Source organism: Calypte anna, chromosome 4A (assembly GCF_003957555.1).
Source record: "Calypte anna isolate BGI_N300 chromosome 4A, bCalAnn1_v1.p, whole genome shotgun sequence".
NCBI classification, from domain to species: domain Eukaryota; kingdom Metazoa; phylum Chordata; class Aves; order Apodiformes; family Trochilidae; genus Calypte; species Calypte anna.
Window position 1 is genome coordinate 287,563 of NC_044248.1, and position 25,644 is coordinate 313,206.

General features: G+C 39.6%; 1 protein-coding gene across 3 annotated transcripts in view; it reads left to right on the forward strand.

Annotated features, from left to right (window-relative positions):
* ANTXR2 (ANTXR cell adhesion molecule 2) overlaps positions 1-25,644 on the forward strand; it is a 96,386-nt gene that overhangs the window by 11,797 nt on the left and 58,945 nt on the right. For all 3 annotated transcript variants that reach the window (XM_008497460.2, XM_030450005.1, XM_030450007.1), the window contains 3 exons: positions 13,424-13,484; positions 14,553-14,648; positions 20,339-20,408. In XM_008497460.2, the coding sequence (XP_008495682.2) occupies positions 13,424-13,484; positions 14,553-14,648; positions 20,339-20,408 (227 nt within the window). The remainder of the gene's footprint in view (positions 1-13,423; positions 13,485-14,552; positions 14,649-20,338; positions 20,409-25,644) is intronic.

A 25,644-nucleotide genomic window follows, 5' to 3' on the forward strand; every position in this document is an offset into this window, starting at 1 on the left:
GGTGTAATGAAACAAGTTATTTTCCTTCTTGTTGTTTAAAATAAATGTAATTTCAGAATCTTCCTTGCACATACTAGAGAGCTATAATGAGCCCTTTCATATGGTGACACTTATTTTCCTGAAAAGACAGTACAATCCATGTGGTACTACTTTTTTAAAACTCATTCTGTGCCATTTTAAAGGCTGACAAGAATCAGTTGTTTTGCTGGTGCAGAGTTGCACAATATTGAAGCCACTAATGACAAACCTTTTTATAAGAGCTGAACATTAACCCCATCTGAGTATGTTAAGTTTCCAAGGATTCTGCATTTCAAAATATGAATGTCAAGACAGAATCAGGTAAAGGACTAAAGACATTTATTTGTTTGGAGTTTTCCCCTCCAGTGAGGGTCACTGACCTGCAGATTGGGCCCTTCCAAGGAGTCAGGTGTCTCTACACTTCTTGCTTTTCAAAGACGCATCAGGAGTACAATTGCTTGAGATTTGCGAAGAGCTTGGCTCGAGGAGTCTGAAATTCAAACACACAGGAGATTGGCATAACCTGTAGGTTGTCCTAATATCCCCCACCCTCAGCCAAGAGCAGTCTCTGTATGAGCAGAGACTATTGCAGAGACTAAAGCAGCTTCACTATTTTGTGGACAGAATAAGGCAAGCTTGTCCTGGTAAGAATTGGCAGGTGGTGTTTGCACAAGCGTCAATCCAGCCGCTTCTGGCACTTGTGAAAAACTTGAGTCTAAAGCCCCCAGATTTGTGCGTATCATAGATGTAGAGCAAGAAAAGATGCACATAATGGCAGCACCTTTTTGTAAGATCAGAGCTGAGCGCTGGCAGGGGCTATACAGAAGAAACAAACTTCAGGTACACTGTTCTGCAGCTTCAGTGCATTGTATGCTCCTTTAAACTCTAACTGAACTCCTGAGTTGTTCAGGGTTTTATTTAACAGACTGCAGCTGGAATAGACATTCAACACTTGGCTTACTGCATACATAGAATCATAAAATTGTTAAGGTTGGAAAAGATCGGTAAGATCATTAGGTCCATAAAAAGACTCTTCTGTTGTAGCTGTTGGAAAATGTTTTGCTGATAAATAAAGGAGAATGAGAAGGGATTTTGATAGGAAAGGTATCAACTGACTTCAGTCTTACCTGCATCAGTCTCATTTGTTAGGATAAAGGGCAATAAGTGCTAGTGATTTTATAGCTCCTGAGAACATTTTGAGACTTGAATATTGTTTACAGCTTCCTGAAAAGCACTGAATCTCACTGAAGTTTCATTTAGCTGTCAAGGCATTTGAAGCTCTTCCTTTCTCTAGTAAGCACATTACATGTACTGGGACCATCGATGGATATATGTATAGATAGTGTTTTTTGGTTTGTTTGGCATTTTTGATTTTTTTTGTGTGTGTGCTTTTCTTTAAATGCATGTGTGGTGGCTCTAGTAATGTGATTTTTTGCATGCTGTACTTATAACTCAATTTTCCTTGAAGGGGCTTTGACTGGTTGTGACAGTTCATTCTCATTGCATTAAAATTGATAAGATCTAATTTAACATGAAATAAACACAGTTTTCCTATTTATTCACAATTATAAGTTCATTGCAGTTTGCAAGTTAGCTAGAGAATACAGACTTAAAGAGATACTCTGTCATGAAAGGGAAAGCTAATTTCAAAACAGATGAAAATGAAATAATCACATTACAAACACCTAGAAGTATTGCTCAAACTGTGGCGACGATGGTGCAGTTGTGAAACCCTCCATGAGTTGAACACTTCTTGTTTAGAAAAAAATATCCTCTTTACAGAGGAGGCAGTGACCCAACAATTAAAACCCGCAAGCAAAACTACAACACAAAACTGTTCAGTAGGAATAATTGGGGGAGCTGCTTGAAGCCTCGACTGAATTTGTCTCTACTGGACTCAGCTGGGAAATTTTTTGCCTACTGTGCTGCTATACTTGTAGCAAATTCCAGGAGAGCTGAGCAATTAATGTTTATTTGTTGTTGGAAAAAAGAGTGATGAGCTTTATCATAGAGTATCTGCTTCTGTGGTTGTTCAAAGTCTTAAGTAATTATTCTGATTTGTTTTCTTTGGACAGATAAACAAAATATGCTTAATTGTGGTCAGGGATTAACATTCAAGATTAGCATTTGGAGAAGGCTGAGATGTTGAAAAGTTTGCATTGTTTTTTGATCACCTTATTTCAGATAAAATCCCAGTGAACTGGGTAAGGATTGAAGTACCACTGGTCTGTATTGTGTTTCTGTTGAATAATATCAGCTCATGATTCAAAACTCTGTGCAGACTTCTGTGAAGAGGCAACTGTTTTCAGCTTTTCTGACATTGCTAGTATCTAACTTTACAAAATAGTAACTAAACAGCATTGTCAGGTTAAATAAATCTAATCAGAAGTCTACATCTTAGAAGAAAAATGCTCAAGGCAAGCTATGCTATCAGGAACAGTTTATTGATGTAGTTTGGCTGATAATTACATGTAGCACAGCCTCATGAGCAAGCCATAGCAGTGTGAACTGCAGCAATTTGGGAGTGCACAATTTATATCACTATGTGACAGTTCAGTACTATGTAAGAAAAAGAAACCCTTTCTTCTTCCCCTTATTCTCCTATGTTACTTTCTTTTAAACTCATTTGATAAAGAACCAACTGTGAATTTGTCATTTACATCATTAGATCTGAGTCCATCTTGTCATAACGAAAATAGCACCATCCTGCCTGGCTTTGGGGAAGTGTTGGTGGGCTGCACATCTCTTGATGAAAGGGTGCTGAGCTGTTAGAAGGCTAACAGAAAAGTGCCTCGCTTGCATCTAAGCAGATACAGTCCTGAACCAGTGCTTTAATCAGGAGAAATTGTGGAGATACTGTGCTTGTTAAGTAGCTCAGTCAGGCTCTCAGATTCCCCAGGGGCTCAGTTTCTGCAAGGTGACTACAGACGTGGGGCTGACAGCCTTGAGAGAGCTGGACAGTATCTAAGGCATCAGATCAACTCTTTGTAAGAATGCAAATTAACAGTACAGGATTCCCTGTCAAGGAGTAGAGCAGAAGGTGTATGTATTCGAAGAAACAGGAAATGTTGCCCTTCTGAGCACTGCACTCTGTGCACTGTTCTCTACAGAAAGAAATGGAGAAATGAGAACAGCAATTAAATTAAGTATATGGGAGCCAAGGTGCTGCTACCACTTGAATCAAACATACAAGCCTCTAGACTGTACTAGCTTTCATAAAGCTGAAGTTTCTGCAATGTTCTGTAATACTCCACTCTAAGTCCGTACAATATTTTCTTTCCAACTGCAATTTCCCTGCAATTTTGTCATATTTTGCCCACTTCTGTGGCACATTTCTGTGCACATGGTTTGCACAGCTCAGCAAATCCAAACCACTTTTATGTGACACATTCTGAAAAACTAGATCAGTGAAAGATAGCTGCTTCCTCCTTCACCTAAGCAAACACAAGTTCTACTGATTTGTGAGTGAAAGTTGTCTGCATGTCTCTGCAGGCAGAATTGGACAAGGCTTGTGCCCTTAAAAGTTACATTAATGGACCTCGCTTTAGTGACATCATTAGAGTGTGTGACAGTTCTAAGAGGACTACAACTCATTTTTATACTAAACTGAGTTGGCAGAACTTAATACAGGAAATTAAAATAGCCTGTACTTAAACTCCACAAAAACTTGTCAGATAAGACTACAGGAACTGATACATGCAGAACTCCCGAGAAAGTAGTCAGTTTAAGAAAAGTTCAGTCTAGAATTGTTTTATATTATTTTTTTTACAATATTTCTTAAGAGTTCTACCTGAGAAAGGTTAGAAATAGATTTGTCAAGCTTTGTTTTTGCACTTGCAGGTGCAAAATGTAGGGAAACTACCCTTAAACATACAGAACAAAAAAAATAGATCAAGGTTTGTAAACAGAGCAGTTGCATCACCACTTTTAATTGAAGCTGAATTGTCTCTAAGTGGGCCCAGCCCCTCAGGGAAAAACCCTAACTTTTAGCATAAAGTTGGAAGTTTTTATCAGCAGTATGGGCTGACCTGGCTTTTGCATTGGGGTGATAGTGAATGATTAAACTCATGCGAGTCAATCAGCATCTCCTGCTGTTCCCTGCTCTAAGACAAGACAGGTTGGCAGAGTTCATATTTATGGTGAGCAGGGAACCTAACAACTGCAACAGTTGGGGCTCCAAAGTTAGATGTTCTGATAAAGGCACAGTATCTCTGAGGTGAATGCTTACTGATCCTGTTCTGTCTAAACTGCTTATGTCTCAGTGACCAAGTTGCAAGCAACTTAGCTACTAGGTAGTAACCATGGACTGCATTATTTTCAAGTAGTTAGTACTTCTGCCCCGAGCCAGCTTAGCTCATCAGAGCTGAAATTCCTCCCCAGTCTACCTTGCTTAGTTAGAGTATGCCAAGTCTGCTCCTGCCATTTTCCTTAAATGATGTCCCTCAGCTGCAGATGGAGGGGAGGAGGGTCAGCTAGTCAACTGCATGCTAAGATTTTCCAAGAGCAAAATCAGCTTAAACAGTTCATTATCAATTATACATCAACTTAATTGGATCATTTCCTGTAGGAAGAAAATATGCTCAGTTTATGCACTGGGAATCTAGGAAGCTAACTATTAAACATTTAAGGAGGTGGGGGGAGGAGAAATGCAACAAGTTATCATTAAAAGAATTATTCTGATTAAATCAGTCATCTTTAATCCCCTTGGATGGTCTAATACTCAAGCAGCATTGGGTGCAAGGTTTAGAAGTAACATTGTGTTACGTTTTCCATGTGATTCAGACCAAGTAGATAGTTTTGGGAATTACTGCACGTAGTTGTTAAAAGGAATCAATGGCCTGGAACAGAATGCTTTCTGCTCTACCCTTCACTGCTGTGCAGCTCTTAATTTGACGTTCTCTGACATATTACAAACCATATAATGTTCTTCTGGAGAACAAAGAGCTTGATAAGCCAGCAACATAACTGACATGGTTCCAGTTTGTGTGAGCATGCATGTGTCTTGTGACATGGATTTGACTTGTCAGCTACCCCTGCCTGGCTATCACCCTGTTACATAAGGTATGCTGCTAAACTTGCTCACACCGAAGCACACAAAATTTCAAATGAAATCCAGTGTTTCCTTAGTGATAAGTTTCTCTGAGACAGATTTGCCTTACTAATTAAAAAAAAATTGAAAAATATCCCAAACAACTTTCTTACTGTTACGGAAAGTAACAGTTTGTCTTGATTCTTATTTACATTACTTTGTAAGTAATGGGCTTAGGGTTGTTTTTAGTAATTTGGGGGCAAAGGTTTTGATGCTGTTAAAATACAGCATATCTCAGGACCTAGTTTTATCATCTACATTTAGTTTACTCAGTGACTGCAAATGAGGTACGGCTTAGACATTGTATAATTAGAATATTCTTACTAGCTTCACATGGCACCAGGCTTCTCTCTGATGGTTATTTTATGCAAGACCATATGTCTCGGAGTTTTTTTGTTATTCAGATAGGGAACAGGATAGCAACCTTCCCCCACCCCCTTTAGCCTTGCTCTTTTGTCCAGGGCATTACTGAGCAGTGTCAGGAGGTGGACTGAAGTTGGCAACGAGTTGTAGTTAAGAGCACAGATGTTTGGCAGCAGATAGAGGTAGATCCCATTAGGTATTAACTGCTGTAGTTCCTTTGCCTTGACTTTGTTGGAGAGAAGCACCAATGTGTTTTTTTCTGTAAATGCATGTGTTTCATTACAAGTCAATCTTGAATTGATTGTCTTCCATTTAGTGTGAGGTGGTCGTTGCCTCATTGCTTTCTACACAGATTAGCATTGGGGAAAAAAAATGGGAAATGACAGAGCTTGATTTAACAAACACTGTGGGACTGACTCATAGATACAGTATGGAATTTCATTTTGCATATGTATCCCATGATTTGGGTTTTTTTTTTATATACTCTTTTTTTTTTTTCCCAGCAAGTTCATAATGACAGTAAGATTCAGTATGTTTCATAATGACACAGCACTTGTCATGTTATCTGAAAGAATGGAAGATTTCACTCTGGAAACAAGATGCCATCTTCAGACAGTTTAAACATCAGTTGCTGTATGGAGAAGCTGGCCTGTATAGAACCTGAGGTGTGCTGTGAAGGTGCTTCTGACTTAAAAATCCTGAGTATGATTAAAGTTACTAAATTGTAAGCACTGAAATCAAGGGCTCTACTTATATTGATTTTCTCTTGTAACCTACTTTGGATTTTTAACTTTAAAGCCTAACTCTACCACAGTATAAGGAGCTGAACTCCCCCAGGTAAAATAAAGCAACAACTCCTGAAAAACCTGTAATGATACTGACATATATACAGTTTAAGTTTTCCAACACTGATTTTACACGTTTACTTTTACATTCTGTAAGGTTCAATGAATTCAGCATGAAAAATAGTTATCTATGGACAGTTAGTATTTCATTCTCTAGAACAAAAATAGCAAACAGATCTATCACACCAACTAAACCCCTCCTGTTTTCCTTTAATTTCCTCAGCAATAGGGAAAAAGAAAAGTTAAGTTATAGGGAAGAAAAAAAAAAAAAAAGACTAAAGCTGCCAGTAGTACTTCTAAATGACTCAGAGAAAAATAAAAGCATATGGAAATGTGGGTTAAGCTCAGTCCTAGTTCAGCCAGTCAGCACAAATGAAGCAAAATTTTAGGAGTGAACTAAGTACAGGTGTGAACTCAGTTTTGATGGGTTCTTCTTGCCTCACCCTGGCCAGACAGGCTGCCTGCGCAACCTAGCTCGAAACCACTGAAGCAAACAATAAACAATAGTACAACACTGTTTCATTACACATTCCTTTGAGGAGTTTCACAGCTCTAAGCTGGGACAAAGCTCTAAAAGGTATTAACTTACCAGAGAAGGAACTGACTCAAGAGCACATAGCTCCAGCCTAGAGTTTCCAGACCCCACTTACTGACACTTACCCCAAGCAGCTCTGCCCTTGCCTAACACTTAAGTAGTCCCTCTCCAGGCCAGTGGTAGAGTTGTGTGGCATTCCCTGAGCAGCACCCAGTGGGACCCAATAGCTGTGGGTGATCCCTGATCAGGGATCAGTCCCAGAGCTTGAGTGCTGCAGCTGACCATCAAAAGAGGCTTTGCCTGGCTGCACAGATCCAGCTGAGACTAGTCACGCTAAAGAGAATTTGAAATGTTCTTAGGTTATCAAGGCCCTCTCAGGAACTCAGCGTTACCTTATTGTGGGACAGGCTTCCAGTTAGGAATGAGGTAAACAAAGAGAAGGTGTGTTTGAAATTGACCCAGAGAGAGTAAAGGCCATCGGTGACTCTGGAAGTCCTCAGCTGGTAAAAATTATTAGCTGACCAAATCTGATCAAAGAACTCTCTTCCTCCAGCAGTTCACAGTTATACTGATCTTTTTACCGGGAAGCAAACACCTTACTCATCCATGTATAATTTTCTATTTTCAGAGCAGTAAACTTAAAAATTGTTATGGTGGTTCAATAAAGAATCCAGCTGTGTTGACCACCTTCCCCATAGCCCAAACTCAGCATACAGTTCCAGGGAGGAGCAGATGCCATGCGAGTTGTGATTCATGGTGCTGACTACTGCCAAAAACTTTTGAACTGCAAACTGTGGCTAAGCAAAATTGAATGTTGCTGTGAAATAAATTGACATTTAGCGTATTTTGTTAATTGTCAACGTACAGCTGGGTTGCTTATGGCTCGTTACTAGTGCATTGTTCTCATAATTTCTTGGAACATGGAATTCATTAAAGTGCTGGAAGGGCAAGTTGTTGTTTTAGCCTGCATGTAACACTGTACCACATGGTACAGCTCTGTTCCACAGTATGTTCTGAGTGTATGGTAGTCAAAATACTTAAAAAGCTGCAGGAGCCATACTGCTTCACTATTTAAATTCTGAAAACTTTTAAGAGGCAGTAGCAAGGGTGAAATAAGAAGCAAAGCAGAGCTGGGTCCAGTCTGTGCCAAGTAAGGAGGTGCTGGTGCAGAAGGCATGTTTTCTATGGGAAGAAATGTTTGCATAAAGCAGGGGCAAGATCTGTGTCAAGGCAAAATTCAAAAACAGTGGTGGAGTTTGCAAAGACTGTAAGTACTAGTGAGCCTTCTGTCATCTTGTTATTTGGCTGCCTTTTTGGAATTTATAGTGGGGACATCTGCCTTTTCTATGCTAATGTAATTATTTGTGTAGGTGTATTGTTTCTGCAGCTTAAATATAACAAAACATGATTCTGTTTTTCAATTCATACACCTACAGGTCAGAAACTGACAATATTTCTCTAAAGCATCTCTAATTGAATTAAATGTTTTATTTATGACAAAAATGCGGAATTTTATGCAAGCCTTTGGGAACCTTCTAAAGGGAAATGCATAGAAATCTGTGCCACTAATAAGGACTTTTAAAGATTTTAAGAACTGATTAGCAATCAGGTTTTTCAGAAGAAAAAAATCCATAGTGAAAAGTGGCTCCCAACTGAAAAGTTGATAAAATGTCTTTCTACAACACAATGTACAAATGTACATTTGTACTTGTTTGTGCCTGAGGAAGATTAAACTTTCACGAACATAAAACTGTCTGTGCCTTGCAAGCTTCTGAAATAGCTTGAAAAAGGGAGATAGGTGAGAATCAGACAATGTAGGACTTAAAAAGAAAATCTGAATGAAACTTTGGTTCTATTTGAGAGCTAAACAGTTCCTGCTCTGATCTCTACCTGCTTCATGTTGTTACTGAGTGGACAGAAAGTGGCTGACAGTAAGAATTGAGAACATAGAAAATGTGATTTCACTAAAAGCCTCAAAGGGTTCTCTGCCTTCAGCCAACCCCCAGAAGCTGTGCTGGGCAGTGTCATCAGCACTGTGCATAAACTATATTCATGCCATTTGCTATCAAGGTGGCTGTTGCAATAACTATTCATAGAAAACAACTTAGCAGCATTTTGTTTCAATCTTAGATGCTCAGCTGCTGTGGTACGGCAGGGATGTAACAAATTTTGTCTATGGAGGAGCTACAGAATAGAGCTTCCTTAGCTGTCTGTTGTTTTGCTGTTGAACAAGAGGGTGTTCAGGGCCTGAATTTCATGTTTCACTTTCTTTTAAGTACGAGAGTATGACTGCCTTGAAGAACAGAACTCTGCTGCCTTCTCTTTTTGCAGCAGCCCCGAATGCCTCCTACAGAGCATTAAAACATAAATCCCAGAGCTTCAGGTGTGAAGTGACCCTCCGCTGGGATTAGCCTCATGTATTCCAGCATTTCTGTTTCAGACCTGCAGGAACCACTCTCTAGTTCCTTCACAGTCCTCCATTTCTGAAGCTGTAAGAGAACTGGACGTGGGCTGAGGTTTCAACTGTTTTGTACTTTGTTTTTTTGGGGGGGAAATGTTTCTTTCTGGGACAGCTAGCATTCAGGGAGGTAGCTAGAGGGAAAGCCTTTGCAAGGCAGGGAGAAGAGAGCCCAATATTTGGTGTGGAGGTCTAGAAATGAAATGAATGACATCAGTGCTCTGAATCTCTCCCTGCATGCTGTTAAACTAAGGGAATTTATAGTCTTATTTGAATTTATGTCAGCAGAGTGTTAAACAATCCTATCCAAGGATGCCCTTTTATAGTAATTATTTCAACATTTTTTGTGGGCAGTAGGTTTCTAAATAACAAATTTGCAATGCTAGATCATCCTCTTTGATTATCCTGGATTGGGAAAGAGGAAGCATAGTACAACTTTTTATTGATTTTCATCTTACCAACTTTCCAGCACAGAATTCCTCAGTAAAAAATTTGAACTTCAGTTTAAATTTTTTTAAGGGAGGGTGGGTGGGGAGAAGAGAGGCAAAATTCTCCAAGTGCTTGGTTTTATGTTTCTTTTGTTAAATATCCTTCTGTAACACACATCTGAGCTCCATTAAGAGCTGTTACTGTTGAGACAGGTCATACCCCTCCTGGTGGGCTGCAGAAGTGACAAGGGTATTGGTTTGCAGCTGTGGTGAGAGCTCCCCTGCACAGAGCATGAGCCCAGTGCTTATCCTTTCAGCTGTATAGTAAAGCACCAACCTCTTGGAAAGGGGAACTTGGGCAATTAACAAACACCTTGGAAAATCCCTCATTAACTGAGGGTGAAAGATCATTCCACAGGAGTACTGAAAAGGCACAGGATATTAATTTATGAACATGGATCATAAGGCAAAATGGGTGATGATGCCCTTCATGTAATTTCTTCTAGAGAAGAGATGAGCCTCTAATTGGTGCTAGCTTGGAAGGAACAGCTTGCATGGAAAGAGTGAGAAAACAAGATTAAAACATAGAAAAAAAGTGTGTGAGCCAGAGCAAGAAGAGAGTACACAAAGTCCACAAGTTTCTCTACATCATTTTAAGGTGTCAAAGTATGTTTCCCCTCTCCAACATGTAAAAGAACAAATGGTGACTGCTGTCTTGGGAAAGATTTTCAGGTTTTTCATTGTGACAGCTAAATGCACTAGGACAGCCTTGTGAAGCAGACATTAAAACCAGGTGCATATTGTTTCAGTGTTGCTTAAAGAGAGTGGTGATAAGAACCCAGAATGTAAAAGGAGCAAAGACCTATTTATTTTTAGGTTGATTCCACCTGATTCCATTATAGTCTTTATAAAATGTATTTTATTTCTGTGGTTTATGTTTACTTGATGATGTTGAAGGGAAGGATTTTCAGGGACAAGGCATATTTCTATATCATTATCCTTCTAAAGCATGGACTATCAAGAAGCTTTTTGAAGGATGGAAAAGAACAAGTTAACCTTAGAAAGGCCAATTGTCTAGGATTGTAAAATTCTATGAATTTTATTCTCACTTTTTTTTTTCCTAAGATATGTTTTTTGGAGGCAAAAACAACAGTCTTAGGCCACCACCCTTTCAAAGGCAATGAGGATCTCTGAACTGCACAGCTTTCTCAAGCCAACTGAAGAACAGTAATTAAAAAGATGAAAAATTAGTGTAAAGGCAATTGTTTATTTCCATGAGCAGTATTAAAACCAAGTATTTTCCTGATTTTTTCAAGAGCAGCACATCTACCTGTTAAGGTATGAATTCCATGCTGCCATACATGAAATCAGTGCATCCTGAGCTCTATACTGAAATTAACTATTGTTCATAAACTCATTATTTAATCTAGATCATATTTTATCCAGTTGAGGTTCTGTGTCATTGTTTACTCTTAAATACAAAGAGAGCAAAGCATGTCCAAATAGATTCTTTTCCTGCTTCATGTTGCATTTGAAAATAGTTAGAAAAATCACTCTCAGATGCGTGCAATTACAGAAATAATACTTTCCAAGAAATGACAAATTGCGTCTGTCAATTTTTTCCTCTCATCCCACTCCTCCAATTCATACTGTGGCCTTGCTTCATGAGACAGTGGGCAAGTGGGGACAGGGTAGAACCTGGAAAGTTTCGCCCTGTGCTGCTCCAAAAAAAAAATGAATTCACTGGGCTTCAAATATCGCCAACTGCTATCTCTGTACTTGTTTTAAAGCAAGACTGTAGTCTTGCTGACTTAAATTGGAGTACTTGTGTGAATCAGTTTCTTCAGAGCAAAAAATCCCCAACATGTTTGTACAGTAAAAGAATGGAATGCTCTATTCTTTCTGTATTTTATTTTGCATGAAGTATTCCCTCCCCACTCCTTCCCCAAATAAACTGAGTAACACTTCCTCTCTACACAGAAATAGAAATAAAAAAACTCAATCCTTTTTTGGAAGCAAGATGAGATCCTCAGCTAATATAAACTAGTCAACTTGTACTGAACTTGAGGCTACATTCTTTCCAAAGATCTCTATTGCTCTCTATTGCTGTGTCACATCCAAATGCATGTGTGCTTGCAAGAAGGTCTCAAAATAGTTTGAGACAGGTGATCTGTAAAATATTAAATGCAACAGGTTCGTTTGGTTTTTTTTCTTGGAGGTTAACATGATTTTTGTTATGTACAACGACAAATATGCTACTGTTTCTACTGGGTGTGGGCATGCAACAACAGAAATCTCTAGCAAATGGAGTAGATAGTAAAAAAAAAATTCAGGGAAGGAAAAAGGAGCTAAGAGTAAACCAGTTACATTTACTGACAGGCCAGCTCAGGAGCAGGCATAGTGTTGGAGAATAGTGTTAGAGAGGCAACAGTAATAGAACAGTCCACTGTGAAGATGATTACAAGGGACCTGAGTTGATTCCACATCATATTACATATGAATATGTGCTAAAAATATAACACTTAGTCAAGGGAAGGCACATAAAGACATTACAAAAATCTTCCAAGAGGAAAATTAAAAACCATTAGTAAAAGTCACACATAATCATGTGAAGGCAGAAGGAAGTTGTGGATTGCTTGTGTGCATTTAACTCGACAAGCTTCAAGAGGCTCATTCCTGTTACCTGCTTAGGGAAGGGATTAACATTTTGGTAATGGGTATCACAGCTCCTTCTTGGACAACAGTAACTAGGAAGAGGTGGGGCCCTGCTGTGGGATGCCATTCTGGCTGGGGGAGGAGAGCATGGTCTCATGATTCCAGTCCAGCTACAGCTGTAGTCAGACAAGCTTGACCCATTCCTTCCGAGAGGCACTGTTTCCAAATGGAAAATGGAGTGGTCTGCAGTAACCATCACCTGGGTGCTATTTGTGCCTCTGCTTAAGCAACCATTGATAAGCTGATGTGTTTTCAAGTGGTAAAACGTGAACTGGCTGAAACTGAGGGTAGTGTCTGAAACCTCTGTAAACACAAATTGGTCAGGGGGGTCTAGACCCTCCTTTCTCTTACATTCCACCCCTAGTATTTCTAAATCACCTGTAGGAGTACTGTTTTGTCCCAGCCTTTTGGAAGAATATTCCCTGACTGACTGGAAAATCAAAGCTAGCTGACTGGCGCAGCAGTAAAAAAACCCAGTCTGACAGAAGGCAGCACAGTCAAAAACACCTTGCTCTACTTTACATAGGGCAGGATGCCAGGACTTGGAAAAACATGCACTTGGCTTGACCCACAGATCATTGGAAGACTGCTTTTGACTGGGTTATATTTTGGATCAGGCTTCTTGTGACTAATTTTTGGCTTAAACATTAAGACTGAGGTTCATGGAAAATTAGGTTTGGGATCTGGACAGAAATTTAAAGACAAAAATCAGACATCATTACATTTCGAAGGCTGTCCCAGATTTAACAAATCAGTCTAAGTCTTATAAATTTTCAGGAGGAGGCTTGACTGTGCAAGTGTGCAGAAGTTCTACATGCTCAAGGCAGTGTCCTACAAAGCTTGACTTGTGCAAATCAAACCTGTAGCTATGCATGTGTATCTTCTAAGCACAAATATTTGCTTTAAGACAATGTTTCTCACTGACATAACACTCTAAAACGTATTTATAACCAGTTTCCTCCTTTGCAATAGGTTTTGAAGCAATCATGCACTGAAATTTTATATTTGGAGCCATCAAGCGTCTGTGTGGGAGGTAAGCTTTTATAATTTAAAAATAATACTCAATTATAGAACTATCGTTTTGCTATTTTACCCAAGAAGAAAACCACACAGGTCTCTAGAATAAAACATCTCTATGTAAAAAAAATACAAGTTTAAGATAGATCTGATCCTTCCCTATTGACTGATGAGGGGCTCTTTCAAAGCCTACTTCCACAATTTTGGTAATGTATATAAAAGTTTGACACACATTTAGCTTCCCTTCTCCCATTACATGTGCTCTGCACTTGCCCTCAAATTCAAAGCAACAATATTTACCCACTTCAGTTATCTCCTGGCAATCCTGATAATGTATGTTTATATAAAATCATGACAGTATTTCTAGTACCCAGCCCCAAATCTGTGGAGTGAAGCAGTAAATCTTTTGACTGCACTTTTGTGCAACAAGTGGTAATACATTTATTAAGTAGAAGAGTTGCACAGAATTTTGAGGGCTTGTCTTCCTTCTGAGCTTCACGGTCCACATGCGGTTTGAGACCAGTCAAAACAAGGTAGTTGCAAAATCTCTGTTTTGATGTTTTTGTAAAAATCATGGATTCTCTCAATGAAATTAGTGAAATTGGTAAACAAACTGTTTTTACTCCTGCTCTGCACAATTCACAGAATAGTGTGGCCCTTTCTTAGCTTCCAAAGAAACAGTACTAAGGAGAAATGTTTTCTTCATTTGGCACTTTAAGTGGGCCTGATCCAGGTTTGGGGAGCCATCTTGTTAGGACATCCAGATTTCTCATTTATCACACTATTCACTGAAGAACTGTTGAATGTGCACCTGAGTCCTAGGTCCCCTTGACAGTCAAAATCAGCTTCCCTTTTAATAGGGGTGAGTCACTGATGAAAATCTGGAGACAAATATTTATTTTTCCTATGGTGACCTAAATGAAGAATGTAGTACCAGGTTTCAATTAAAAAGAAGATCTGAGTAAGCTTGAAGCATTATTATGTTGTGTCTCATTTTTTGCAGATAATATTGAAATTGTCCTTTTCCTACTTAACTGCAATGTACTAATGATTGATGAATTTGAATTTTTGCTTTTCATTCCAGAAGAGTTTCAAGTTGTTCTTAGAGGAAGTGGCTTAACCCTTGGTGGGAAAACTGATAGCATTACTTGTACCTATGAAGTGAATGGAACTACAATTCGTAAGTATTCAAGTTTGAGGTGATCTACTTTTGTATTTCCTAATGGGGGATTTATTTTGCTTCTTGTTACCTCATTTAATTAAAATCAAAAGATAAAAATATCTAAGAGGAAGAGAACACGAAAACTGAGGATTAGTAGGAGGATACAAGTTATTTCATATTTTTCTCGGTGGTTTGACTTTGCTAGGAACTGCCATTAGCTGTAACCTGTGACTGGTGTTTAGCACTGGCCACGTGAGTTAACATGGCCACAACTGTCTGGTTCCTGATGTTCAAGTAAGCAAATGTTTGTCCACAAGAAATACACAACCACAGAGTATACTGACCAAGTGCCCCTTCTAGTAAGACGACACAGGCCAAAACATAGGCTCTCATCAGGTTGCAAAAGCACTGGTTTCCAGTGCAAACTAAGTGCAAAAGTGCACTTACCTTAGTAACTTGGATCATCTCTGCCATGCTATCTGCTGTACCAGAGGTGTTGCCACAGAGCTGTTTGTTTCAGGGGCTTGGCAGGCCACAGGTGCTCTTCTGTGAGTTGGGCTCCTCTTCCTTGAGCTCCTGCTACAGCAGAGAATAAGGCAAATCAGAGCAGCTGGTACTGTTTTGTCCCTGTGCTTTTACATGATTCATCAGCTCAGTCTCACAAGCAGCACTATATTCTAGGAGTGGATCTCACTGCAGCCAGATCCCTAGCTGGACTACTTTCCTGATCTGTGGAATGGAATTCTCTTTCAGACAGGAACTTGTACAGGCACTTTTCATGTAGCTTTATCTGTTTTGTGTCGTTCTCTATTTTTTTTGGTGTTGTTTGTTTGTGGGACCTGCAGATGGGTGGTTTTGTTATTCAGTTTTAGTAGTGCTACTCATCATTGACCAGGTGTTGCAGTCCTTAGTTATTCCTTTGTCAAGGAACAACAAAAGTCCTCAGTGAGGACCTTTTTCTGAGTAGAATGCTGCAGAAGTTAGAAATAATCGGGAGATACTGAGGACTGTTTCCTTTTTGCCCTCTGATTAATTGTGCTGACAGAGATTTTAATTTTCTGCAAAATATTCAGGACTTGTTCTTCTTTTGCTCAGTGCATTGACTTGCAAAAGTGCAGAGAGGAAGTAATTCCAGAATTTGGATTTGTTTCCTTTTGCTGCACTGTTGCCTGCACTGGCACAAGGTAGATGATGGTAGCAAGATGCCATTAATGGAAACATTTTTTTGGACTTTTTTTATATCCAGAAACAAAAATGGATGTATAAGTACATCCAACTTATTGCTCTAAGTAGTATCCCTTAGAAGCAAGCCAGACTGGAAAATGGCTGAGAATGGATCTGTAGAAAAAAACCCAACTAATTTTTTCCCTACCTACTGCCTGATTTTTATATTAGCTTGTCTTAAATTCCTACCCAATGTAACGTATATTTCCAGTACATTTTGTTCTTTTCTTTGGGTATCATATATACTTGGATGGGACTGACAATCTCTTCGGCCTTTTAAATATCTAAAATAATTTGGAAAACAACTTAAATAGCACTGTAGTTCTGGAAAAAGGCACCCTATGTAAATACATCCTGCTTGCATGCATTTCCTTTAAGTTTCAGTTAAAATGGTCACTTTTGTTTCCCAAATTAAACTATAGCTTGCTTACGTATAGTTATTGCATAAACTAGGTTTATAGAGCTAAAATTTTGAATGTGGCAAAATGATTGCTGCAGTTGTGTATTTATTATCATGGTTTACATTTCTGACATGGGAAAAAGGGGAAGCAGAATAGTTTAGTTCCAGGTGTCTAAAATTATTCCACACTATCTAGGGTAAATAGTTAAGACATCAGTAACATGATGTGAAGCTATTAGAACTAAAATTTCAATTTAAGTGTCTGGTTTGGAAGTCATCTATTTGAAGTTTTGTTCCTGCTTCACTTCTTTAAACCTTAGTCTTTCCATTTGGGAGATTAAAATAACAGAGCATACCTTCTTCACTTTTGTAGTACATTTGTAGTGGCATTTGAACCATTCCAGATATTCTGGTGGAATGCACTGAGGCACTAGTGGGGATAAGAACCTATAGAATATGAGAGTTAAGGAGGGATTAGCCATTTCCATAATCATCACATTTAATCCTCCTCTGTGCTCTGGAGGCTCCTACTATCACACTGGAATTTTCTGGCATTACTTAGTAACAATACTAGCAGCAAGCACCAGAAAGGCTTTCTAAACTTTAACTGGTGGGCTGTGGTGCTGCCAATGATAGCCCTTGGGAACTTGGATGGGGATGTGCTCTGTGCTACAAGTGGGACATAAGTCTCTGCAGAGTGTCCAGAGGGAGCTGGCAAGGGTGGGCAGGAGTCCAGAACACAGGCAATAAGGAAGGACAGAAAAGTTCAGTTTGTTATGTCTATAGGAAAGGAGGAATGGCCAAAAGAATATTTATGTACAGGCTGCTGCAGGGCTGAAAATAAGCTGGGCTCTCCAAATCCATTCAGAACAAGAGGCAACAAGCTTCAAATTCTACAGCAGAACTAGGTTAGGAGAATGGTTCTCACTGTAAACATTTCCCAGGCCTGGAATAGGTTACCTAGAAAACCTTTTAACAGCTTACATGAGTGGTGCTGAAGAATATCTGAAATGTGTTGCCTCTAAATAACCTTTTGAAATAGTTTCTGACTCTGGTTACTCCACTTCTCTGTGCAGTCTTTTATAGCATGTGTACATCTGCTTTGCCATGGTAGAAATACATGAGAATTTCCTATTAGATCTCTGGGCTGCTTTTTTTTTCTTGGCTTCAGGAAAGAGGGCACTAAAGCACATGAAGGGAGGGTAATGGCATAGTGATGTATTTATTATATGTTGCACTGTAAAAACACAATCTGCTGTATGGGATTTTGCCAGAGGCCTGCTACAACCCACCCAGGTTCTCTTCTTCAGCAATGGACAACAGCAAATGTTTAGGGAGTAGTACAGGAAGGAAATGAGGGCATTTAATGTGATCCTTTCCCTGATACGCCAGGTCATTCTCTACAGCCCTATGCTGGGGCCTGAGCATTTTTAACTCAGAGGAAGGCTAACAAAGAATGGAGCTAAGCTGAACAAAAAGGCAGGAAGGGCTCTTAGAGCAGTAACAGGAGGATGGAGATGGTTCCAGGAAAATTGTCTCCATGTCATGCATTCTCCTCTACGAAAACATGTCCATCTCTCAGCAGCATCCTCACCATCTGAGGGCACTTGCATGACCATGTCCTGTAACGTTGGAATTCCCTGTACTGAGAGCCCAGGCTGGGCTTTGGGACCAGCCTCAGAGTTAACCATTATTTTGTCAGCTCTGGTTTTAAATGATGCATTTGGCACATTTCTCTTCTTGCATTTATAAAAAACTGTTACCAAATGCTAGAAAGGAAACCTGCCAAATGTAGCAATGGGATAGAAAAATAATCTATGAAACATACCATTAAGACAAAAACATATGGCAATGTGCTAATCCCTCTTCCCCACCTCACAACTAGTCCCAAATCTAGGCCAAGCAGTCAGTGCAGATTATTGCATGTGAGAAAAGCTCATTTACATTAACAGCTCCTCCTTCAGCTTCCCCTGGACTACTTGTATGTCTACCTGTTCCCTAAATGCAGGACAGAGTCGTCTCCAAGTTTATCTGGCAGATCATTTACCTGCTCTCACCCAGTGGTGCTCTCTGTACGAGGTGTGCTCATTCCCCTAATTGTAGTTGTCTTATTCCTGACCAACATATGATAATATATGAGAATACATACACACATCTGAGAAACATTGACTACAACAAGCAGTAGATTCAAAACCATAATAATCATAATGCCATTTTGACTAGAATCCGGTGAACTCAGCCCAAGAGTGGTATATATTCTTAAGAAAGCTGAAAATGTAATTACCAACAAATTTTTAAATCCTGGAGTGAAACACCACTGCACTGTATATTAGTATTGCAGACCATATAACAACTACTTTTCTCAAGCAGCGCTTACCCAAAATGAACCACATATTAACACTCATTCCAGCATGCACATCACATAGCCTGAATACCAAAGATATGGCTCGACCCTGTGAAATTTCCCAAGAAAAAGGTCTCATTCCCACTCAGCAAAGCAAAGCCCACCCGAGTTAGAATTCAAAGTCTTCAGGCAAATTAGTAAAAACTTGAAGTGGGCTCAACCTAGTTAGCTTGGGCCCCACATTGGGAGCCAATAAATCTGTCAGGGTTTAACACTGGCCTGGCAATTAAACCGCATATCAGATGGTCTCTATTAATCCCCCTTTCCTCCCTGATAAAGAAAGGAGAGAGAATAAGGGAGAGAGACCTATGAGTTGGAAACTAAACTACACAACTTTAATGAAACAGTAATGATAAATAGGAAAAATTACTAAATATATACAAATATACAGGAAAATTGATACCATGTTCCTCCCCGCTTTCCCCCAGTAACTCTCATGTCTCCACTGAGGCTGCAGGACAGCCCTGGGAAAGTCCAGGCTGGACTCCTGGAGTCAGCAGAAGTGGGGAGCTGGAAGCAGGAACACACAGATTCAGGCTGGTATGGATCAGGAGCATAGGCAGAGGAAGGGATGGAATCCTCCCAGGATGCTGAAGCAAACAGGGACAGGAGAAGAAGGGGAGGTAGGAAGGGGTTTGACCCTGGTGATCCCTCAACTTTATACTGAGTATGACATGTATGGGATGGAATCCTCTGGTCAATTCTGGCATCTATCTTGTCCAGTCCTCCCCAAAGGAGGGGTTCAGGTGGGACCTCCTTACTCCTTCTGGAGGGTAAAATGTTCCTCACAGCTGAGCAGTGTCCTTGGCCCTGCACACCAGTCTCTGGCTGTAACTATAAACATTGAGTGTTATCAGTCCTAGAAGCAGACACTGTCTGAGAAACTTGCTCTTAATTTCAGCAAGTGCAGCTACTTACAAGAGACTTAGGTGAAAGCAAAAGTACAAGACAGAAAATTACATTTATCCTGGCCCAAAGCAGGACACACTCCTAAGTCAGGAAATAGTCCATGCTTGCAGGAGCCTTGCAGGACCCAGTACAGAAATTAACAGTCCAACCACAGGGAAATTTGGGAGGATGGTTGTGTGCACACAAAGCAGAATTTTTCTGAGTTTACCAAATACATGACATAAGAGAGCTCCCACCTCTCCTTTTCACAACTGCAGGAAAGGACAAGGTGTTCTACAAACAGATGCTTTATAAGTTTGAGAGATTTACAGAGGGCTAGACTCAAAACCGTGAGCAGCACCAGAGAAACAGACACTCGCATCGCAACTGATAAAATAGTGACTGAATACAATGCACAGAGTTGGAGCTAGGTAGAAACAAACTATCTTCTTTTTCTTAAGGAAACCCTTAATAGCATTCTCACTCTTTGCAAGAATGGTTTCAATTCTAAGAAATCATCTCCCTGGAGGAGCATGAGTTGACTTGAGTAAAACATAGTGTGGGCTCACGCTGGTGTTGTAGGCCAGCTCTGCATTTGTATGTTCAGGGTGTGGCTTTAAAAAAGCAGTAGCTTTATTCCCTAACTGGGACCTGTCTTGTTTTCAAGTTCCAGATGTGACTGAACCAGTAACAGTGTACTGTGGGAAGGGGAGGGACTTCGTACCATCTTCACACATGAGCTTCTCATTTAAGCAGCTCATTATACTAAACTCATGTGTTTTGTTTTTTCAGATGAAAAACCAAAACAAATGGAATCTGATTTTTTGCTCTGCCCTGCACCAATCCTATACAAAAATGGCCAGTAAGTACTTGAAACAAATGTCATCCTATGTTTTGTTAGAATTGGACCCATTATTGCTGATGCTAATAGTGAGGGGTTTGGCTAAAGGCAGTCTTTTGTTTGTTTTACAGGGGGGTGGTTTGTTGTTGCCTTTTTTCCCTCCCCCTTGCGTTATTTCCCTGGTGTATTTGCCAGCTTTGGAGTGGGCTTTAAATAGTCATCCGTGACCAAACCAATTTGGACAGTGCCCTAAAAATGAATATTCAGCCAGTTTATTAAACTCTGAAAAGGTCTGGCTTGTCATAAGTTTTATGCAGATTAGCTGTTTTAACAGGGCATAATATGCTCTCTTCTGGATAATCTTTAGTCTTATTGTAAAATAGATTACATTATCACTGACACTTACAAGCTATTATTAAAATTATGTGTCAAGATGCATACCACTGCTCAACATGTAACGATAAAACGAGGCACTAATTTAACAGAGGCAGCAATCTCCTCAGAGTACTGTGGCTAAACTGCAGCTCTTGCCTTATTCTGTGTCACTGGCCACGGCTGCACATTACTTCTGGCCCTTTTAGAACTAATCCTTCCCCCCTCCTCTCAAATTCAGATATGCCCTAGGCTTTTGAGATCACTTCAGTTTTACTGTTCAGATCTGTGAAATTCTAAGCTAATCAGAAGTCAGAAAACAGCATGTCAGATCTTGGCTCTATAGGAAGGCAAAGGCTTTCAGGCTGTTGGCGTTCTCCCTCTTTTGCAACTAGTTCTTCTCAGGGAGTTATCTGAGATGAGGTTAATTCTTGTCCAATAGGATGCACAGCAGCATTGCGGCTCTGCCTGATTATTGTTCTGTTGCAATTCTTAGCAGTTCAAGAGCTAAGCATATTGCCCAGAAGATTTTCAGTAATTACTTTTGAGTTAAGCTACTATCAACCACCTCAGCTGTGCTGTAAGACAGGTAGCAAAACTCCAAATACACCTCTTGTCTGTGCTTGAAGTGGCAACTGGGAGGAGAATAGTTGGAAAGTAGTAGAAGAAAAAACACTCCAGAGATGAACCCAAGTGGAAGAGAACAAGGTGAATCACTGCAGAGGAGTTGCCTCTGTGCAGCAGCCAAAGCTCCCTCTGAACCAGCCTCTGGTTTATGGCAGCACAGGGACAGCAAGCATGTGGGAGGGTTGCATGGAGAAGAGTTACATGGAAAGCAGAGGAAGGGAATGAGTTTAATGCCATTATGTTTTCCTGATACTCCAGTTGCCTTTTATGTAGCTACACAAAATGTTAACCTTGCATGATGTGCCACAGGAGCTTGCTAGTCCCACATGCTTTTACATTAAACTGTGAAGTTGCACCAGTTTTGGCTGTTAGGCTGCATGTGGTTGTGTGACAACTGTACAGCAAAACAGCTGTAACAAACCTGTGCCATGTGCAGCTGTAAGAGATCTAGTTTTGTAATTAGTGCCACATAAATCAGTCAGGTTAAGAACCCCACGTCTCTGTGCCAAGTGTTTCAGTGGAGTCAGAGCAGCAAGTTAGGCCCTGGTATCAAGCACCCAAGAGCTGAAGCTGTAAATGCTTTTCCACACACTGTTAGACTGAGAGTATGCAAACATCCTGTCCTACCAAATGAATGGGAAATGCATGGAATATTTCTATATATTAAAGCATAGTGGAAGGTATTTGCATTTTTTTTCTGAGCCTGTGAAGAGCTTGTTCGGCCTGTGAAGTGTTATTGAAATTGACAGCTCACCATATTGTAATTGCAATGTAGATCAAGCACCTAATTATGGCATGTTTCCTTCTCAGCAGTGTTTGTAAGAAGGAATGTGCAAACAATACTCATGATATTGTACAGGTTTACAGGATATTTTTTTTTTCAAAAGTTACTATGCAAAATAGACTTCCATAACCTGATACTGAAGTAGTTACAGCTTTGGCCTAGAGATAAACAGTTTGTTATGCAGAAGACTGACAGCTATGAAAGATATGTACATATTTGAACTCTTAACTTTCCACTGGCACAGCTCAGACTATTGCTGGATAACTCCCAATAATTCCTCATGTAATGGAGCTAATATTAGATGTTAATTTAGCAACAACCACTCTGCTCTTTTTAGTGGAATTAAGAACAACACAAGCAGAAAAAGTAAACTTTGAGTTTTAAAGCTGCAGCTTAATTTCTGGGTAAACAGTAAAGACATACAAGTTTCATTAAATTTTTCTAAATGGAGGCATTCATTGTTGACTAATGAATTTACAGTTTTTTGCATGCAGAAACGTAGACACCCATGTGAAACAGACACAATGCGGAAGGACCCAAGGTGTTAGGCTGGTAAACTCCTGGTCTCCTAGACTCATGCCAGAAAGTGTTGCTACTTTCTTTCCAGCTGCTTGCTGCACTTACTGAGGAGCCTTCAGAAGGCCAGCTGTAGATTTAACCAAGCATTCTTTTCAAAGCCTATTTTTTCACAGTACATCAGAGCAGATGGCTGTGTATCCTCAGGTTATGTGACGATGTGACTGTGCTGTGTGTGCCATTCAAAATACCTTGTTGTGCCACTTCAAAAGCACAAAATTACAGTCTGCTTATGAAATGAGCTTATTTTAACATACCCCTGGACTAGGTAACAGATGAGAATTACTTGGAATTTCTCCATGAGCTACATGTGCATTGTAAAAAAACATTAGTTTTGAAATAATCCAGAAAGGAAAAGTACCACATACACTCTGCAGGATTATGATGAGAGACAAACAAGTTGAATTGCTTTGCTTCCTGTGCTTTGAGAGATCACTTTTATTGCGTGAGAGCAAGTGTAACATTACAAGTAAGCTGTTTACTAAAAAGTACTCAGATCCTGCTGCACTGATAATTTAAAAGCCATTTATTTTAGGGTCTTGGAGAGCAGATGGGAAAATCAGTTCCCCTTTTTAGCTCAGTCTTGAATTTGCTGTTCTGCCACAGCTTAAGGGAACCAAACTGAATCAGAGATTTCTTCGACCTCTCAGTTACTTTTATGTTTCTGTAGTCATTGTACTTTGGAAAGAAAACAGAGCCCTTGTCTTTTTGGAAGATCAATACAGGAAAAACTGGTATAGTTTTGTAAGCCTATCTTTTTGCATTACCTTTGCTTTTAATCTTCTCATTTTTGCTCTAAGTTCTTTGAGTTTGCATTCAGAAAATATCTGTAGGCTTGACTTCACAGACAATTGTTACTCTGAGCCAGTGATAAAATTCCCTCTGCCTTCAATAGAAATGCTCTCAGAACAGTATACATTTCCCTTACTGAACATTTACAATTTTTCTTTTACAAGTGGATGACAATAATAAAAATTTAACCTAGCACAGCAATCCAGTATTTTACTGAGATATTTGCAGTGAATATTTACATATCTACTACTTAACTTCCTCAGTTTGGTTGTACTCTGGTTTCTCCTTTGAGCCTTATAGTAAGAGAGTTTGGGCTTGCTGTGCCTACTGAAAAAAATCCAATTTGGTTTTGTAGAAAAACAAAGCACAGAAGGCTAGGTCTAGGCTAGGCACTGAATTATTCAAAATTAACCAAGAGGCTGAAAAATCATCATGTTCTTTAAAGAGTTGAGGAAACTACACAAGTTTATTTTTTAATGCATCGTCAGCATTGCTGGACAGCTTCCACCTTTGTGCATCCTGCACTTGAATTCATACCGTGTTCGCTCTAAAATTAGCTCACAAAATAAAGAGAGCATTTACCCCTCAGCCCAAGAAGATAACATAAGCACCAACCAAAGGGCAAACAGGTGAAGCTGGATGACAGCGTTCAGGTTAAGGGGGGGGGTGTCAATGCTTTTGTCTCAGTTGAGTGACACTTTGACACCCTTGTGGTGAATGGCACTTGACCCCACCTACCTGAGGGTTTCCCTAGAACAGAACTGGGGAGTATCTTTCTCCTTGGGCTTGCAAGCTTAAGGAATAATAAAGCCAAAAGGGACAAATCCAAACATAAGCCAGAGCTCAAGCGAAACCTTGTTCTCCATTTGAATTTGTGATCAGATAGCACAGTCTACACTACTGCTTTTTAATGACCTTATTTGCCCTCTATTCAAAGCACGTTGGCTTCAGCTCACATATATCCCTTCCTATCTCCCGTCCAACATGAACAGCTGGTGATACTTAGAGCAAACATAAAATAGTATTTTTTTTTTATATATGGTAGGAAGGAAAATTACTGTGCTTGTATTCTTTGTCTTTGTTTCCTTCAGTTTCAAAGAAGCTGACTTAAGTTTCCCCTCCAGTCTGCGGTTTACTTGAAACAAAGCACACACCAATGCATCAGATGTTAGTTACCATCAGCTTTTTTTAAAAGTATTGCTAATAGTAAGAGCTCTTGGCAACAGCACAAGTTGACAAGTGTAGTGGTAACTCTAAATGTACTTCCTATCCAGGCATCCTTATAAGAAAGTACTGAGGGAAAATTTATCTTATTGAGTAAATCTTACCAGAGTCTAATTGTGATTGGAGAATAAATAGCTCAAACCCTTACAATCGTAATGAATAAGAACTTTTGTCCTAGAAAGAAAACAGTGGGAAATAATCTCTAGGATTAAGTACATTGCTTTGTGTTTCTGAGCTGCAAAACCTACCTTGAGACATGTTTTTATTTGGTTATTAACCACATTTCTCACAGGAGGAGCCTGTGCCATTCAAGTCTTTGTTCTTCCTGTTGAAAACAGCTGCTTTGCTTGTTGTGAACTCATTTGTGAATGGGATGGCAGGTCAGAGGGAATTCAGAAGCAGGAACAGCATTGTGTGGTTTCTGTATACTCCTCAGGTCTTTAGATTAATTTTGTTTGTTTCTGGATTATCTCAATGTCTTTTTGATCTTGTCTATAAAAGTGAGGTACTGGCCTTAGCCAATCAGATTTAAAAGATGAGGGAAGAAAGAAGTAACCATCTCCTTATTTTATGTAACACCTTCAGCCTTTAAGTTAGTGATTTAAGAACTAGCTCAATCACCTATTGAATCCATGTTGCTTAAGAATTTTGAAACTTGTCTACTTATAGACAACAGAACTTTTTTAGGGTTGTTTCACTTTTAGAAAAAAAAATCCCTTTATGGGATCTTTACTTTTACCTCCTTTTTCCTGTGGTTGGTAATGGCTCCAAAGAAGTGATGCTTTGTGAGGTGACTGATGTTTAGTATGTTTGCCTAATTAACTTCTGGCTAATAACTAACCCATTAAGTAGTTGGTTAGTACAGGCTGCAAATAAACACAT